Source organism: Neopsephotus bourkii, unplaced genomic scaffold (assembly GCF_033783945.1).
Source record: "Neopsephotus bourkii isolate Nb327-2 ecotype Australia unplaced genomic scaffold, CSIRO-AGI_Nbou_v1 NB_230, whole genome shotgun sequence".
NCBI classification, from domain to species: Eukaryota; Metazoa; Chordata; class Aves; order Psittaciformes; family Psittacidae; genus Neopsephotus; species Neopsephotus bourkii.
Genome location: NW_026900740.1, coordinates 890,676 through 909,655, shown reverse-complemented (window position 1 = coordinate 909,655; position 18,980 = coordinate 890,676). Strand labels below are relative to the sequence as shown.

The window sequence follows — 18,980 nt, the reverse complement described above, 5'->3', positions numbered from 1 at the left end:
CATAGCAGGTTGGTTTCCCCACTATTAATAAGCTCTAACCATTCCCTCTAATAGCTATAACCACAGCTATATTTGTCTTAAACATTGGAGAACCCTATCCAAGATGAAGTTCAAGAGCAGCTCCTATAGTCCTAGCTATTCCCAAGGACATGTATTTACCCTGCACCTTCGCACGGACAAGGTATGTGGCTGACTGACCCAGTAAATGAGAACACTATAATGGGAAAAACACAGCTGTGTTTAGTCCAACAACTTGTCTCCTGGCGCACCAACCTTTGCCTCAATAAGCAACTGTGTTTGTGTTGGTGGCTGTGCTTTCTAGGCCTTCAGCAGGTCTGGAAACACCACAAGCAAACAGAGCGAGTGCATCCAGCTCAGACTCGGAGATGTCTTAAGTCTGGGGAGGAAAAACAGCATTTGCCTTTCTACTGTAGCTTCACCATGAGCTTAAGGCAAAGAAAGTATTTGCAGGTAAGCAAACCAGCTCCTCATGCCTGCGGCTCCCCAAAAGGAAGGTGTATAGCACTAGCAATCAGTGTTTGCTCTCTCAGACAGCAGGACCACTGGTTCCCTCCTGGGATGCTGAACATGCAGGTTGCTTTCGTGTGTGAAGGGATCTGGATTATGAAATCTAAACAGAAGAACGGATTGTGATTTAATATCTAGAAGGAAATGAAGCTGCAAATAAGGCTGAGGACTTATCTGTCCATTGAGCAACCAGGCTAATAAGGGTTAATAAGCACTGAAGATTAGCCTTGCAAATTCGGTCTCTACATAACCAACCAGTTTTTCCAGGAAAAGAAAAGAAGTTGTGAAGGTGACTTGCAAAATATGTCTGAATGTAGTAAATATGCATGGCTCCAGTGCTAGTGCCTGTAAAAGGATGTGAGGTGACAGAAGGAAATCCAAGATCAAGTTTAAAAAGCGAAAAACCTAACATCTTATTTAAACTCTGCTGGATGCCAGCTCTCCCCAGGACTGAAGCCCGACTCCTTACTCACCATGACACTGTAATTTCCACTGTAATCTTCCCAATATTTTTTGTTCCATTTCTCCTGTAATAAAACCCCCTGACTTCTGTACTCTGCCCGCTTGCTATTTGAATGTTTGTGAATGCTGTCACCCTTCAAAAGGGTTTAGGCAGGCAAGGGCAAATAAGAACCAAGGCTGAGTAGCTGATAAATCTCAGCCTGCAGCACTGCACGAGTGGATAATCCCTGTAGCCTAAAATCCCAGTTTATCTGTGATCCTCCATATTCTGTCCAAGAGATGAGCTGTCATAAACCCTTTGTTTTTCATGAAGACTGCTGAATGGAAAGGCACCCTCCTACCCGTCCAAATAGAATATATAATTATACAAAAGCAGCTGACCCCTATTATCTTGTATGTCAACCTCAGCAGCTTTTCTGACCAATTTGAGAACTCAGTCACATGCAGATGCTGATTGAAGCACTCAAAAGCAGGCCAGATGTTTAACATAGACACTCATCCCTGACATCGCCAGCACCCAAGCATAGCTACACAGGGAGAAGTGGTATTGTCAGTATGTGTTATACTTGAGCACAAATGAGTATGTTCTCCCTGTGCATTTTGGGATGACTTCCTTGCTCTGCATTATTCTGCTTCTAACTTTAATACTGATTACGATGTATTAAAATAATCCATTCCTTGATGTCTAGAGCAGTGAACTTCCATCAGCCCCATGCAAAAAGAACAAGAATTAGTTACAGAAAAGCTCCTTAGATGACAGTAAACCATTTTTCCTAACAGCATATTGACAGTGCAATTACTATGATACTGTAGTGCCCTTCACCAGAGATACTCACCCAGAGAACCTCTACAAGTATTATTCAGTTTGAACTTTTCCTCTCCACCCTAACCTGGGACTGAATGGTTCTTCTTTTTAAGCAAAAGGCATTATAGTGGAGGGAAGCTGAGAGCTCCACTCAGGATCACACCAAAAGGCAGTGGTAAAACTAGATTCACAACATGAAGCTGAGTCAGCCTCTTCTAAACCACACTCCCCCCATACCAATTATTTAGCTATGCTATGGAGTTACAATCACGTTCTTGGGAAGACAGGGTTTCTTTTAAACCCTCAACTAATTCCTCTATTTGTGTGTGTGTATATGGGTGTGTTTGCATGCACAGATTTACAGCCTGGGTTATACTATGTCTTCTTGATGGCGATGTGGAAGTACGGTGTATGATACTGTGTTGGATGGCAGCTATCTACTGGCTTTAAATAACAAGGTCGGGCTGCAGTGGCCATGCAAACCCCTGTCACTGCCAAGGGGTACGGGTGCTGGCTCATCTGTGCCCCACACAAGGAGGAGCCCAGCACATACCGCAGCAGCAGGAAGGTGCATTGACGTGGATGAGTGGACATGTTCTCCTCTCACTAATCACCACCTCCCCACCCTAAGCAAGCTCAGCTCAGCTTCCTGCTGCGCAAACACCTCGCTCTTACCTGCCTCTGAATGGGCTCAGTCTGCACCATGGGGGAACAGCAGCTCTGCACTAGGCAGACAGAAGGCCAGGAAGCCTTTTTCTACCCGTGTCATGGTGTTTGCCTTTATTACCTAAGGGCCATAAGACACAGAGAGCTTTTTGGCTGGAGAGCTGAGTTTAGTTATAGGGCAAAAGACTAAAGCTAGAGCAGTCATGTCTTCATTCAGCTCTGGGAGGAAGTACTGGGTCACTTCTTGGATGTGACTGTAACATCATCACAGTTTAATAGCCTTGCATCAGAGATGGATTCAGTTCAACTCCATTGATTTTTTCCCCACTGAGATGAAAAAAGTCAGCTACAAAGGACAACAACCACATGGCCATTCCCTACCCTCCTCCTTTGGCTCATGAGCCACTGGTCCTCCTTGGTGACACACACATGGAAACAAGCACACCCATGATCCCTTAGGTACAAAAGCAGACCAGGAAGGCCGTGCATACCTAGAGATGCATACCACTTAGGTTATGTTAGCACAATTAATTGTTTTAGGCATAATTGTCCTTATCACCTATGCTAACATCAGTAGTAAGCAGGAAACTACTGCTCCAAAGTGTTACCACAGAGTGCCTAGTACGGTGTTGGTGACTTAACAGATACAAATCAGGAGAACAGAATGCAGCTATGATGTTTTAACTGATACAGCTATGATGTTTTAATTGATGCAGAGCTTTTGCTACATGACTAAACTCTCTGAATTCACCATAAAATACATCGGTGGAAAGATCATTTCTCGCCCTTTGCTCTTGGAGAAGAAAATGCACCCAGCACCAAAGCTTGGCAGGATGTGATTTTGGGCTGGTTTTAACCTAATCAGGTATTCAGCCCTGTCACCTCGGTCACCCTCCGCCTCTCTGCACGCTTCCCCCCCACCCCTACCGCCCTTTGGTACCGTCCACCACCTCCTCCCAGCCCCTTTGGTACGCCCCGCCCCGCACGCTGCCGGCCCGCCCTCCCAGCAGGGGGCGCCGAGGGCGGTGCCCACCCGGGGCAGGGGCGACACCGCGGCGGCACTTCCGGTTGGTGGCGGCGGGGTCGGAGCCGGGGCCGGGGCTGGGGGCAGCTGGGCCGGGGGAGCCGCGCCGGGATGGCGCTGGACGTGCGGCGCCTGGAGGCGCTGAGCCTGCAGGAGCTCAGCGCGCTGCTGGACGACGAGGAGCAGCTACAGGACATGGCCCGCGAGATGGAAGAGGTGAGGGGCACTCCGCGTCGCCCCCGTGTCCGGGCTGCGGCCTCCTCCCGGGCCGGCTCCCTCCTCAGCCCGCCGGGGCGCTGCCCGCCGTGTCCAGGGGGCTCGCTGTCCCATGTCCATGGCCGGTGCGGGTTGTGGGGTGTTAATGACCGCCTCCCCCACGCCCCCCCCCCGGCTCAGGTGACTCCCCCCAGCCGGGCCCTGCTTGAGCCGCTTGGCGGTCGCGGGTCCGCCATGGAGCGGCCGGTGAATACGGAGCCTCTGTGCTATGGGAAGCGCTGCCTGCCCCTCTGTCCCCCCTTCCCTCCCGGCCTTTTGTTTGCTGGCCCTCGGTGATGGAGGGGGGGGGTCCGTGCCTGGGCACTTGTCCCGGAGGCCGGGTGCCAGGGGAGGGCCGAGGGCTCGGCGGGCAGAAAACGCTCGGTTTGGACTAAATTAGGAGACAGTGACGGGCCGGAGGTGGGATCAGTTTTTCCGTTAATGCAGCCCTTGTTCTGTGCCTTGGCCATGAGGGAGGATTTTGTCAGGGTAAAGTCGGTCCTGCTTGTGAGCTCGATCTCGGCGCAACTTTAATTCAGAACAATATGAAAGAGATGTCTGTGTGCCCGAGTTGGTATGCTGGGCGCAGCGAGGGCTGTCAGGCTCTCTGGTGCTTGTTTTGCCCGTTTGAAATGCCTTTGTCAGTGTATCGGACTCTAAGCTGTGCTTTTGGAGCTATGGTGATTGAAACAGAAGCCCGGTTTCTTCCCCTGCTGTGGTTGTCTTTTACTGGTTTTTCTATATACCAGTGGGCACTGTGTTAACAGTTGTGATGCAAGGCTGTTGAAGGTTATATGGCCACATATGTGGCTGAAAGACTGTAGTCAGCTAACAGCAAATAAGATGAAACCATTTAGATGAAAACTTTTAAGGAAAGAAATGTGCTGAACTTCTCTGGGTCTTGTATTTGTTGGGTTGGGTTTCAGTTCAAACTAGAGGACAAAAACGCTAAGAAAAGAAAGGAAAAGTGTCAATATGTTCTTGAGAAAGATTAGTTTGTTAAGTAAAATCAATTATAATTGCTTTCCCTCTAAGATGCCTGCCCTTTTGGTACTTCCAAGGGAATTGTTCTGGGTCACCTCAAACCATATTGTCAAAGTATTACAGATGCAGAGGCCCACTGAAGGTCAAGGTAATAAGGTGTCCTTATGGTATTTACTTGCTGCATTGGGCAGCAGTTTGTATTTTGAACTTCATGTCAATAGATTTGAAAGAGGGGGCAGGCATTGTAGCTTTCCATTTGAGCTTGTATTTTAGGAACTTAAACTGCTGAAGAAACAGATACTGCTGTAATAAATGGAACACACAGATCTTAGAAGCACTGTGGTTTGCTGGAGGGCAGGAGTACCCTTCTGTTAAAAACTGAGTAAGGAAAGCCAGTAGATTAGAATGGTCTTAACTTTGTAAAGATATAAATGGGTGCAGTATTGATCTTTTCCATGTGACCTCTGACAAAGTGCATGACCAGGTCTGGCTCAATGGGCTCTTTTGATATTTATTTGTCAATACACACTTAAGACTGTAGGTCAGAAGTGACAGAAAACCTCATGACCTTAGTAGAAAAGGTTCTCTTTCACTGCAGAACTCGACCATATTCTCAATTTGACCCTCTGGTTTTCCTCTTCAGTTGGCAACAGAAGGCTTTTAAATTGTAGAGTAAACTTCTCTGGGCCTGAGGGAATATTTTGTGGTGCTTGGAAAGTGTGGCTAGGTTTGAAGGTATTCAAGCTGTGTGGAAATATGGCTGTGTATAATCCTCTTTTATTGTGCAGGGAGGCTTTTGCTAGAGTCTGCCCAACTAGAAACGCATTTACCCACCTTGGAAGGAATGGGCCATAGTTGAATACTTCTTCCTCATTCTGGTTTTGTCTTCACTGAATTGTTCGTTTCTTGAGTTTGTGCTGCTGGGTCCTGAGTTTTCATTGTGAAGCATGTGGCAGGAAGAGGGAGAGAGGGAAATCCTGAACGTTAAGAAAGAGCTGTGGTGACTTCACTGCTACTTGTGTAGGTGTTTGGTTGTCAGTCCCCATGTATCTAGGTTGCAGAGTTGTTCCAAAGTCCTTAAATTAGTAATTTTACTGTGGTGTGCCGATATAAATCGTGATTCCTGAGTCATTTCTCTGAGGTCATTTGTCTTTGCAGTGACAAAGTTGGCTAAAGCTGATTACTCCATGGCTGAAAAAAACCTTTGTTCTCGTCGCAAGGGAAACCCAGCTCAAACCCCAGTGTTGTGTTCGCAAAGAGGAGGATTTGGAAAACCACTTGGCTTTCTTGCTAATAGCTAAAAATAGGCACTTCCAACCTTAAAGGGAATGTATTCCTGGGTGGCATTTGAGCAGGATTTGTGGGTGTCACTGTGGGGGTGTGTGTATGTATCTGCATGTGTGAGCTGGCATGCACATTCGTGTTTCACAGGGGTAGTGTGCATATACAGTGTCCTTCACACTGTATCCCCAGGTGTGTAAAAATGTGGCAGCAAAGAGCTAAGCTGCTGCTTTTTCTGTCTGGAAGGTTGTTTTTGAAGCCTGTGGGCTCGAACAACGAACATCTTGTCTGGTAGAAGGAGGAAGGAAGCCAGTTGTCTGGTACTTCTAGTCTTTTAAAATTGAGGAGGGTTGGTTTTTTTCTTTAAAAATCCTTTGAGGTTAATCTCTGCAGCACATCTACAGATCTTAGATTTTATTTCATCTTCATGAAATAAAAGTGTGTTGCTTGTAAAAGTGATTTTTGGTGTAACAGCATAAATGGGAGACTTTGTGACCTGACGCTGGTGGTGATGTGTTTTCCTTTTATCTACTGGAACATCACTTTAGTAAACAGTGTGACATTATGTTACTGACCACTAAGGTTCTACCGCCAAGAAGTGTTTGCTCTTCAAGACCTTAATTATAGGAAATCAAGGAGTCAGAATTGTATTGCCTTCCTCTCAGTCCAGGATTTCAGAGCACACTGGAAAGCACAAACAGGGCTTTTGGGCATAGTCCTTTTCTCAAAAGCTGGTTGAAAAGATCGGGCAGTGCCGAAAGCCCAAGTTAAAACTATGTGAATTCATGCCCAGATTTCTTGGGATTCCCACTCCTGCCCTAAAACCACATTGTGCAAGTGGTTATGTTCTTGTTTGCCAAACATGAAATTTAGTTACAAAGTTAGGAATTATACTTGGTGGCAGCCATAGATTTTTCTGTTCCAGCTAAGCACGGAATGAGTGACCTGCCTGTGCCTGGTGAGTGCAAATTGCAGTTCTGGGTGTCTCTTTCCTCTACAGTAAACATCGAGGAATCGAAACCTACCCTTTAACCTTTATTTAGTCATTTTTAAAGGTAGTACTTCTATAATCAGAAGATCTAAATTTAGCAAATCTAATGACTTTGGAATATGTATTAATATTTATTACGAAACAGATGTTGTTAGAGGGTGTGTTATCGTATACCACCACTTGATGAGAAGCACACTTAAATCTTATGTAAAAGAAGTCTTTATTCTCCTACTATGCACCTGTCAGCTCCTGTTTCAGGGGTAAATTTGACACTCCAAACGTGCATCCTTATACTTCCCCAGTGTGACTGCATAATTCATTCCTGATTCACAAATGTGTGTAAGTGAAAGAGAAAATGTGAGCATGATAAAGGCTAGAGCAAGACCGGAGAAACCTAAAACTAATGTGGATTTATGCTGGGTATAAAGCAATTAAAATGGTGCCACACAAAACTGTATTTATAGCTCCTTAAAAGACTTTTCCTTGAAACTAGGGAGAGACTACTTGCCATGTTGCTTGCCAAAGCAAGCTTACAATTATAGCAGCTCTTGATGGACTCTGTGGGTAGTTGGGATTTTGCTTGCTCAGGCTGCATCTCTGGAGGCAGTTCTTCTGAGAACATGCTTATGGATGAACAGGAGTGACGCTACTTGGGGACATTTGGCACAGAGAACTCTTTCTGCAAGCCATTATTTTGGAGTAACTGTTAAACAGTAAGATGTTGCTAAGCTCTTTTAATTTTATCCATCATTTTTCTTCCTTTTGTAAAAGTGGAATGAAAGAGAGATACAGTTGATGAAAGCAGTAGAATCTCAGTTCCCAAAGCACTTGCCGCTGCCTGTTCTTGGAAGTGCTTATTAAATAAACCCTTGAGTAAAATTATTCAAATTATTTCTGTTAAAGAAACCCACTTTTTAAGCATCTTAAGCCTTGAAGTGCTGCAGAAACCACTTTTTTTGCCTGGAGTGGTTACTCCACTGTGTGTCCATGGCTTCATTTTCTTGCAGTGCGCATAATTTGGTTTGAGTGGTCTGCTCAGTGGTGAGCAATCCTTCTGCCATTAAAATCCTGTTATAAGCAGCTCAGTGTTATTGCTCCATTTGTGCCATTCAGAATTCACAATGAGAGCTTAGCAGTTAAAGGAAAAGCATATGTTCTTTTCAATATTGCCCTGCCTCGTGTCTCGTGATTCTGACTGGTATTTCTCTTCTCAGATTAATGTTTCCTGCCTGTTGAAGTGCTCGTGACCTCAGTAGTTTCGTTAGCAGTTCTCCTAGAATCTCATACTGTTTGCTTATGTCTCTTAAGAACTCCATTTTTCATGGCACTTCCAGTAGGCAGGTGAACATCTGATACAGTACCAGCTCCCTGCTAATAACACAATGTTGTCGCACAGCACATCTGACAACAAAATAACTTCTATTGGATTTATGCCTTGCTTGGCTATTGTCTTGGGCTTGTGGAGAGCTGTGAATGGATGCTGAAGGCATGCTTTGTGCTGCACTGATAATCTTAATAGACTGGTCATGCAGTATCTTTGACCCTTGGATGATTTTGCAACTCTTTGGAGTGTTTTCGTTCTTGTTTTATTTTAAATTAGCCAGTGTTGAAAGTGTTCCTGTTGGGCTTTTCAGGCAAACTTCACAGTGTTTGCTTTTCTGGTTCCCTGAATTGACTTCCAAATGCAGTGGAACAGTTGCCCAAAAACTTATTACACAGACATACATCAGTGCCAGAGATTGTTCTGGTATGTAGAATCGTGCCTGTATTTGAGTTGTGTTGCTTTGAGGTTATAGCTGTTCTATTTGTTGTGAAATAAATTCACTCATTCCAGAGACTTCTCACTTAATTTCAGTGACATGAAGCATTTAAAGGCACTGCACAGGTGGATGGGTTTTCCCCAGCTCCTCAGGTTCCATTTGAGAAGCTGCTTCTCATGGTTTTGAGTAAGATTCAGGTGAAGTTTCTCATCTCTTCGAGTGTCTATTTTTAAAAGAAGTCTCACACAGACTAACGCTGGAAGTGAAGACACTTGAACTGATCATTAAATGTCAGTCGTGCTTGTTCTTCAGCTTAGAAAAAACATGCCCTTAGAAGTGCTATAATATGGAGAAAGCTGAATCACTGAGTCTTGTGTAATTTTAAGCACTGTAACTTAAAGTGTGATTATGAACACCTTTTTCAGTTGTGAAACAAGTATTTTGAAGACTTTCACTTAGGTTTACACTATAATTGCTGGATATCAGGTGCTACGGACAGACAGGGTGTCACTCAGCTTTAGATGGAGGTAGGTTCAAATGCTGATTTTTTGTCTTATTTTTACAAGTCAAAGTACATCATATACTGATGTTTATTCATTTTTACAAATGTGAAATGACTTCAAAGTATTCAAAAAAATCATGTGTAGAAAGTTAGGCATTTGCTTCTTCCTCAATGCCTTAGTCCTGTTGAGAGACATGATGGTGCTTGAGGCAGGCGAACTACGTAGAAGTAATGTCTTAAAACGCTGCAGAAGCCTCACCTAACTTAAGGAAGCTTTTTCTCTTATTCTGTTTATCTGGAGTCCTTCCCTCTCCTCTTCCTTATATATAATTTCAGTAAAAGGCTCCTTTTCCAGGGGTTTGTGCTCTTCCAGGGTTTCCAGGCTGGTGTTCACTGGCTTTTTTCCCTCTCTAGAGGAAATACACATGTTCTTCATCCTGCAGAAGGATCAAAGTTCACTCAAAAAACTGGTCTTCCCAGACTGACTGTGCAACTGCTTTGAAATGAAAGTATGAGCCTTACAAGCAGTGAAAATACAATCACCAAATCAAACTGAAGTCGCTTGAAGGAAGTAGTTTGCTCATTAAAATGGTGAAAGAGGAGAGGCACCAGAAAGCATGAATCTTTTTGCACGCAATGTTCTTTGGCTGGCAGTTCAGAAGACAGCCAGTTAATAAAGCTTGTGGTGATGGCAGGTGATTTGGAAGGAGCTGGGTGCCAGTAATTAAGCTGTTAAGTCCTGTATTTTAGTTCCCTTCATTGTTAGAAAAAGAAATGTAAAATAGGGGGCTTTCTGGAAGCAACAGTTCTTAACATCATTGCATCATATGAGAAGATACAAATGGAAGCAACCAGTTTAATTTAAATGATTTTGCATTGGATTTAAAAGTGAGAAGGGTGGATTTTCTTTTTATGCTTGGAAAGGATTCAAGTTGAGCACAAGCATAGGGCTGGAAGCTTGTTTAGGCTTGATGTGAGAATCTTGAGGAGACAAAACAGCATCACAAGTACAGCTCCTCCAATTTTCACGATTTGGAATAGAATTCTATTTTGATTGATGTAGAATTTAGGAGTCAGGATTATCCTTGATAGTTTTTTAAATGATTTAGCAAGAACAGGGTGAAAGTAAAACTTTGGTATTTTAAGAGCAGTATCTGGGGACAAAGATGTGTTTAGCATTGAGCCAGTTTTGAATTTAGCAGATTAAAGTGGTGCTTTGAAAGGAGGTGATAGCTTTCAAAGACACGGTTGCTATGCTTGGGAAATGTTTTTACCTGAGCACCCAGTTCTGTGCTCAGGCTGCCAAAACCACCTGAATTCTGTCCTTTTCTGGTGCTTTTAAATAGCTCATTCGTGTTTCTTCTTTTCCTGTTTCTGAGGTGTGGCTCTTGTATACCCACCCATGCATGTGAAAGGAAGAAAAAGCACTGTACTCTTTGTGTTTGCACTGAACTACAACTGTCCATAAGTAAGATCTGTTACGGCTAACCAGGGATGATGTGTGCTAGAAGTGGCATGTTAGTGTAGGAGGTCATGAAAAGCATACCGAGAGTTTCATTGATTTTGAAGGCAGCTTAATGGAATCAGTCTGTTGTGCCATGGAAAAACTACCCCACTTGTTGATTCACACTGAAAATGTGAAACCAGATATCCCCTGGCATTTGGTGTTTTGTGGTTGTGTTTGGTTTTTATTCTTTTGATGTCTGAGTATTTTAATGAATCGGATGTGACATCTAGGACGGGCTTCCCTAAACATTCAGCTTTCCCAAAGCTCATAAAGGCTGTCTTGATAAAATTGTGTGCATGTGTGTATGAACAAACCCAGAATCTTGCTGAATCTTGGTTTGGTGAGATTTGTCATTTATTCCTTAGGAATAATGTCTTTGGGCTAGGATATGTAAAGCAGAATGATTAAGCTGAAAATCAAGCTTTTTGTATCAATCCAGGATTGATTTAACATAGTTGGGGAAGAATATTCTGGACAAGGTACAGTAATGATGCGGTCCTTGTGTTTTGCATTTTAGTAAGATAAGGGATGACATTCTTCTGCAGTCTTACTGCATCCGCTGGGATTCAAAGGGGCTTTTTAGAGCAACTGTTGCTTTATCTGTCAACATTCGTTATGGAGCAATAGTAAGTGGTGTGTGAGGAGGGGATGAAGCAACATTTGTGTTAAACAATGAAGAAAAATTCCTACAGAGCACCTTCAGGTAGCAGGGCATGAATGCAGAAGTCTGATCTCTCGGGACTGTGACAGCCAACGGTCAGACTTTGCTAAGTCTGTGACAAGAGTTAGCAGAAACTCTGGTGACATAAGTTGCCACTTAGCATGAGTGCCCAGACTAGTTTCTCCACAGTAACACTGCTGTGGCATCAAAACCTGCCTCTTACAGACAGTTCAGTGCAGCAGGAATGCAGTTCCTGTTCTGGTCAGCCAAAAGCAGCTCTGCCAGCGAAGCATTCATGGGCACCCTGCTCCAAGGAGAAGGGTTCTAACGAGTCCTTGTCCACAGCACAAACTCTCTTAAGTAATTACTGTTTCCAGCTTGGAGAAGAAAACTGTTTAATGAGCTCTCTGCTGCACATGGAGATAAATGTGCAGGAAAGTGACTTCAGGTCAGTATTAATTCCTGTTCAGAAAGCGATTCATTTACAGGTGCTCAGAGTTGAAAGAAGAGGTCCTTCTTCACAGTGCAGTTCCTCTGAAAGTCTTTGCTCCATGAGCTTCAACAGTCCATTGTCATTTTAGATGATTTCAACACGCTTTTTGCAGTAGAGACCTTCTCATTCCTTCTACATAAGCTAGCAAAGTAGTGTATTAGTAGAGCAAGAAAATACAGTTTGTGAGAATGGATTTTGTGTAGCAAAAAAAAGAAGACATGGGAAAGAGTTCAACAGCTGAAGCTGTGCCCGCCAAACAGTAGGCATTCCCACTGTTCATAGAGGCCATAAGTATTGTTATTATTTGCAGGTCCAATGCCATGGTGTTAATTTTTACAGAGAGCTTAATTTAGTAGTTTCTTTATAAGTTTTGATACTGCCACATTATCTAAGTAACCATTAGTCTTGCTTAATATTTTCACTGTCATTTCATGCATTATTTTTTTACATTTCCAGGCCCAAAATGTTCAACACAGCAAGGACATGACTCTTGCCAGCAACCGCAGTCTGGCAGAAGGCAATCTGTTGTACCAGCCAAAGTTGGAGTCTTTGAAATCAAACTTGACTGAAAAATATCGGGAGCTGCAAGTTCTTTTTGAAGCATACCAGATAAAGAAAACAAAACTAGGTAATGTTTTCTGGTGACAGCTCTGATTTGCTGTTTTCTAAGTGAATGTAAATCTGTTGCATGTTTTTGTTTGGTTTTTGGTGTCTCATTTTTAGCTGTGTGAATCAGGGTAATGTAGTTTTGAAACAGATCATGCTTCTAATGATTTATTAAGCATCTGTTACATCTAGTAGCAGGTACTGTGGATTCTTTCTGTGTGGTTACCTGTCTGTTGTTGACCTACTCTTCTCTAGGATAAAATTCATTCACCTTGCTAAAAAGCAAAACCATTTGAATTTTCAGTGACTAAGCATAAATCAAACAGAATATTGCATTTAACTTTCTCATTTCAAACTGAATCACGAAGTGTCGTACATCTGATACTGCACTTGCTCAAGTGCTTTGCCTTTTGATATTACATCATTGTAATTACATTTCAGCTTTTAGCGTTCTGACAATATTCCTGAACTACTTAATCTATTTTCTTACTGTAGAACATCCTGTCTTGAACAATGCTTGTTGTATGTACATGCCTTAGAAATTTGTGTGCTTGCTGAGGCTGTAGAGCTTCAAAGTCCCTTAGAGCCAACTGACATTTACTGTTCTTTTTGTGCCATTACAGACAGACAATCCAGTAATGCTTCACTGGAGACACTGCTAGCGCTGCTTCAGACAGAGGGGGCTAAGATTGAGGAAGACACAGAGGTAATGACAGTACACTTCAATTCTGCTAATGACAGTACACTTCAATTCTGCCACTTACACACATTACTGAAGACTTCCAATGTTACACAGCTGCAGTGAAGTGTTGGACACGTAATAGACAAAAAGGGTCTTTTAAATAACATGTTCTGATCTTTGCTTTGAACTTTGGTGATAAGCCATTTAGTTTCAGCAAGATTTTTTTATCCAAATGGTATTTTTTTTTACTCTTTAAGAGAGAAAATGTTCCTTTTCAGAAAAGAAAGCCAAACTGTCTTAGTTCCTTGGCACTGCCTTCAAATTCATAGTGTATCAGTATGGAATGTTTTCTTCGATGGTGTTTGCCTGGTGTATATATTAATCCATTATAAATATCAGTAACCTAATGAAAAGTGGTGCCTGCACTGTTTTTTTTCTCCAGCATTTCTGGTGAAACATTCCATTATGATTTCAACATATCTGTCTGGGGCCAGTGGTCACCACTTGCTGCGATACAAGAGCTTGAAGAATGGTCTATTTTAGACTAATGGAAGTATTTGGTTTTGCTTGCTGATTTGCCTGTAGGACATTTTCTATACCAGTATCAGGGGAAAAAATCTGCTTACTGGCCTCGAGTTGTGACCACAAAAAGACATTCCCAGGGCAAGTTGAACTTTGTGACTGTAGGTATGGTCCCCTGTCTTAATAATTAAACATCATTTACCCAAAACCACAAGTACGAAGCCTGGCTTGGCAGTAATCTGCTTCTCTGTCCTGAGTCTTGCAGAGTTCTCAGTGTTTCTGTTGGCACTGCGAGCAGTACTGAGCTGTAACTCAGCTTAGCTGACAGTCTGGAAAGCTGTTGAATTTGGTCTGTTCCCACCTCTGATAATAAGGGGAATGTTCAGAACTAGATTCAGATGTTCTTGGTGCTGTTGCTTCAGTATAAATTTAAGAGGAAATTATATTTAACTCCCAGTGCTTCTGAGTAATAAGTAACTCGGAGTGCTCCTCAGAATTTTTAGTATGCCAGTCATCTTCCATACGCAAGCTAGAAAATCACAGGCTATTTTTAGGGTATATAAACCATTTAGATTCCTTTGCAGTATGCCATTTTCTAAAGTACTTGTTCCATGTTTGACAGAATATGGCAGAAAAATTTCTCGATGGTGAAATACCACTGGATTCCTTCATTGATGAGTACCAGAGCAAGCGTAAACTGGCTCACCTGCGACGTGTAAAAATTGAGAAGCTCCAAGAAATGGTGCTCAAGGGACAGAGACTTCCGCAGGTTCAGCCACAGGCTCAGCCCAGAGCACCCGAGACAACACCAGCACCTCAAGATTCCTACACTTCGGATGCAAACACTCCTTCAGTCGTGCCCCGACGAATACCACCCCCTCCACCTTCTGCAGTCCCAGCAGGACGCTTTCCTACTCCGTTTACTGCAGCCATGAGTTCAGGACCAGCTCTTTCTTATCCAGGTGCTCCGTATCCTCCTCTCCCACCTCGACCAGGAGTTCAGCCTGCAAGTCAAATGCCACAGCCGGGATATCCATCTCAGTTTGTACCACAGTATCCTCCAGCTCTTCCCCAAAGACCACCTCGCCTTCCACCACATCCTGGCTTTATCCTCCAGTGAATATTTTGGTGCGCCTAACTTATGTATTGGTGCTTATATCTCCTTTTTCTCCCCATCAGAGACTTCATGTAAGCAATGAAAAACCTCTGTTCTTTGCACAATGGAGTACAAGATTTGAGCTGTGGCACAGAGGTTTGCAATTGCGTTTGGTAAATGTGATTATTTTTGTTTTTAAAGATCAGTTTGACAACGAGGTTTGTCTGGGAAGGTGAAAGGGTGTGAAGTTTGTGAATCCATCCAATAGTGAAAGGGTGCGCGGTGGATTTCCTGATGTTACAAATGGAATCACGCTCTGAATTCTTTAGAGATGGGAAATCAGCATCCCCTTCTGATGGATTCCCATCACAGCTGGATGTATGTGTTGCAAACTGGGAGCTGTTCGTCTCTCTAAAGAATTATTGATCAGTGCTGGTGTCTGGATAGTAACAACCACATCTGAATACTGGGCAGAGCTGCAGTGGACCGCATCAGCTTCCTTTGCAGTGTGCCCAGGCAGTGGCATTTGTGGCCAGGTACACGTTTTCAGAGCTCGCTGAGCTGAAACTCTTGTCAGAAACGTTGCATGGTTTTTAGGCAGTACAAGAGTTTCATTTCTACATTTCAGTTGTTACCTGAGACTTTTCATAACAGAAGTACCCACTCCTCCCACTCCTAAATAGCTTGATATCCTGGTCTCTTGAAATTAAACTAAACTGGTTGTAGAGCCAGTTTAGGGTTTTATAGAAACTTTACCAGGCATTTTTATTCCCTTGCCTATTGAAATTCTCTTTTTTATGTTGATTTTTTTCCTTCTCCACACGTTGAATTCAGAAGTGATTTTTTTACACAGGTGCTTAGCTTTTGATATCATGTGATTCCAGGAATCCAGGCAGGGTATTTCTTAATCAAATACTGTGTTTTCATATCAGGTAATTGCCCACTTGAAGCTCCAGAGTTTCATTCTATCCCTCAATCTCTCATTTGGCAGAACTATTTTTAACTTACCCATTTCCTCTAGTTTTGCAGTCATTGGCATGCCCATCTATCTGGAATTTACGATTAATGTTTCTCTGCAAGCAGGCAGAACAGAGAAGCTTTTTGAACTCCATGGTGGCTGTTTGCATCTTACATAACCTATTATTGACTTCTGCCACTGGAGGAAGAAGTTTTTCAGGGGAGCTCAGATTTCACTCTCAATGTGACTTGAAACCCAAGGTACAGACATGCGCTGGTGTTTTAATCGAGCATTGCTGGGGGGGGGGGGCAGGTCTTAACACTTGTTGCTTGCACAGAATGTATCCCTAAGTCTGTTACCAGTCAGTCCAGAATCTGTCATAGCCCCTGTATTACTTTAAACCACTTTCATACCATTCTGTTGGAACGCACTTCGTTTTTGGCAGTCTGTCCTACAAACAGCATCAGTCAAAATAGAAGATCTCTTCTTTTTCCTTTACGTAAGGCCCTTGATTGTCCTTTAATCATTTCCTCTGGAGTGTGGCGGTTGCTAGCAAATACTAATCTGAAATGAAGCTCATAACAGGAAACTCTCTATTCTGAAAATATGGTTATTTGGCGTGTTTTGCCTTCTGAGCACAAAGGGCAGAAGGTTGGTCAGCGTTCCTGGCATCTGAACCAATTCCCCAGTGCAAGCCTGGAAACCTTCCGTAGATGGGGAATTTTGTGAAGCAACGTGCATTGGATTTGTTTGCAAAGTGTGTTTTTTCTGTATTCTAGTGATGGTACAGGATGTGTTTTTTTAAAACCTAGTGTAATAGCTTTTCTTGGTATTATTTTCTCACTGAAGCTTCGTATCAGCATGGTTAATTATGACTCGTTTCAAAGTAATTTTGCTGTGCTATTAGTGCTGGTATTTGGATGGCAACTGTTGTATCTGGATGCTAAACATAAGTCTGCTGTAGAAATGATTCGTGTCCTAGCAAGAATTAAAGCAGCTGGGGGCTACCAGGATGATGACAGAGTGCAGAAACCCGTACTTTGAGCCTGCTACACAACAACTAAAACACTCTCACATCAGTTTTGCTAACACTTAATAAAACCAACCGGGTATATTTTATACACTTATCAAGTGCCAACTTTTTTCCCGAGGGCTGAACATCCTCAGAGTGATGGAGGTGATAGATAAGTGTATTGTGAATTTGCACTGCATTTTCTGTACCTAACTTTATTGGTATTAGTAGTCCAGAAATATTTTTACTACTTGTTAAATTTTCTCTCCTTTTGGTACCTTTTGTGATAACGTGACCTTTCAGGGATACTTTATCTAGAAACAAACTCTTGTGCAAGCGAAATACAGACAAAGCTAATGCAATTTTTCTGTCTGAAAGCAAAACAATGCATTATTGCATATGCATGTGGCTAATGTGCCTTAGGATCACTACCTGTGATTGTAATACTAGGATAATAGCATTTTTATCGTTTGAATGGCCATTGCTTAACTAATTCAAGGGCTCTTCAGGAGCACTTTGTTTTACAGAAAACTCACCCTCATACTTCAGAAGAAACAAAGGCTGTATCTGCTATTTGTAAGCTTATAGTTGCCTTCACCGATGGGTAAGTTTGAACATAGATAATGTACCTAATGTGATGTTTCAGTTATAGCAACCTCATAACTGAAATCCAGCTGCTCATGGAAAACGTTTTGCCATTAATTGTGTGTGTGTGTGCGCACAAACTGTAAAGAAATACTTGACTGCTGGTAATGTTTAAGGATAAAGGAGAAGGATGACTGTGGAAAGCTGTTAAAATCCTATCTACAAAACACTAACCTGGAGGAGTCGGGCAAGACAAGTGTCAGTGCTTTCAACCTGTTGCCCTTAAACAGCTTCTCCTGTTCTGTTACAGCTTATAAATAAATTCTGCTATGGCTAGGATGTTAGAATCATACTAATTTGCACTGTTTATAAGATAGATTAAAATGCCATAGGCAAGCTGAGACTTGAGAGGGGGTGGCTCAGTATGCTTGCCAAATATATATATATATATTATAATGTTGTCTTGAGGATTTTTAATGTCTGCTGCAAATAGCATATACTTCCCCAAAGCAATTGGAGCAGAGAAGAACCTTCTAAATACAATGTGTAACACGGCTGTAGAGTGTTGGTAGTGTTGAAAATGCTCTCTTTGGATGGCATTACTTTTGCCAGTCTTTTGTATGCAGTTTTGTAAGTTATGACTAATTCAGTTGTATGTGGTTAAGTTGTTTGATTGATGATGAGCATTGAAGGGTGCTAACTCAAGGATGAGTTCTGCTGCGCTTCAGTGCTGTCGCCTAGAGGAAGCGGAGTCAGTTGTTGTGGCACAGCTGATCCACACAGGTCACCTTTGTACCTGTGACCATGGAGAGACTATTTAGGATATAAGCTTTCATGTGATGCCAGGAGGCAGAGCCCTGGGCACAGTCCAGTCATGGGTAACCATTATGTTTAGTGCCCCAACTCCCACAACCTCAGTCTCGACCTCTTTTGGGACTTCTCTGCCCTCTCAAACTGGAATAATGACTTACAGAGCTCAAATCAACAATTCTGTTAGCCTGAATATAGAGCTACTTCACAAACATCGAGTTTGGAGGAGGTAGAGTCGTCCTGCACCTGAACAGTTCCTCTGTGTAATCCTGGACAGTCTATTCATAAAGGGGCAATTTTATATGCCTAGCAAGTTGTGAAACATACAGTGGATTTGTTTGCATAAGAAGTCTTTCTGTAATCTACTGTGGTCTGATTTTAAATAAAATAGCATATCTCTCTTGGTGTCGTGTTCCCATTGTGGCTTCATTTAATTACAGTTATGTTAATGTTTTCCAATACTTAATAATGCTTCTCACGAGATGGTCTAAAACCAGTTGTAGTTTGAATGTAGGACACAAGTGTGCAAGAAAATAGCTTTAGTTATTCATAGTAAGTCTTTGGCCATCTTTTTTGTGGCTGGATATAGTGAGTCCATTTAGTATGTCACTGATGCCAGCTGTGTTCAGAGTGGGTTCTGCACATCGTAATCGTGGCAGTGAGGTAGGTGGATTGTCTTATGCAGGTAGAATCCCTTTGCTTTTGTTTTCGTTTCCTACAATTGGCAATAGTGGAAGTGTTCAGAATCTGCGCTTGGAAAGCCAAAGGAACGGGGGAAGCCACTTTGTTT

At 42.7% G+C, this 18,980-nt stretch overlaps 1 protein-coding gene across 1 annotated transcript; it reads left to right on the top strand.

Moving 5' to 3' along the window:
* Window positions 1-3,546: 3,546 nt before the first annotated feature.
* VPS37B (VPS37B subunit of ESCRT-I) lies at window positions 3,547-18,595 on the top strand. Its single transcript, XM_061344609.1, has 4 exons — window positions 3,547-3,701; window positions 12,376-12,547; window positions 13,149-13,231; window positions 14,352-18,595. The coding sequence occupies exons 1-4, from the start codon at window positions 3,597-3,599 to the stop codon at window positions 14,847-14,849; spliced, it is 858 nt and encodes a 285-aa protein (XP_061200593.1). The 5' UTR covers window positions 3,547-3,596; the 3' UTR covers window positions 14,850-18,595.
* The last annotated feature ends 385 nt before the right edge of the window (window positions 18,596-18,980 follow it).

What these genes read in the sequence shown, in the direction of transcription:
- VPS37B (XM_061344609.1), top strand. Translation starts at nt 3,597, where the DNA reads ATGGCGCTGGACGTGCGGCGCCTGGAGGCGCTGAGCCTGCAGGAGCTC. An exon ending in TGGCCCGCGAGATGGAAGAG is followed by an intron (nt 3,702 to 12,375) that starts GTGAGGGGCACT and finishes TTACATTTCCAG; the next exon opens with GCCCAAAATGTTCAACACAG. An exon ending in AGATTGAGGAAGACACAGAG is followed by an intron (nt 13,232 to 14,351) that starts GTAATGACAGTA and finishes CATGTTTGACAG; the next exon opens with AATATGGCAGAAAAATTTCT.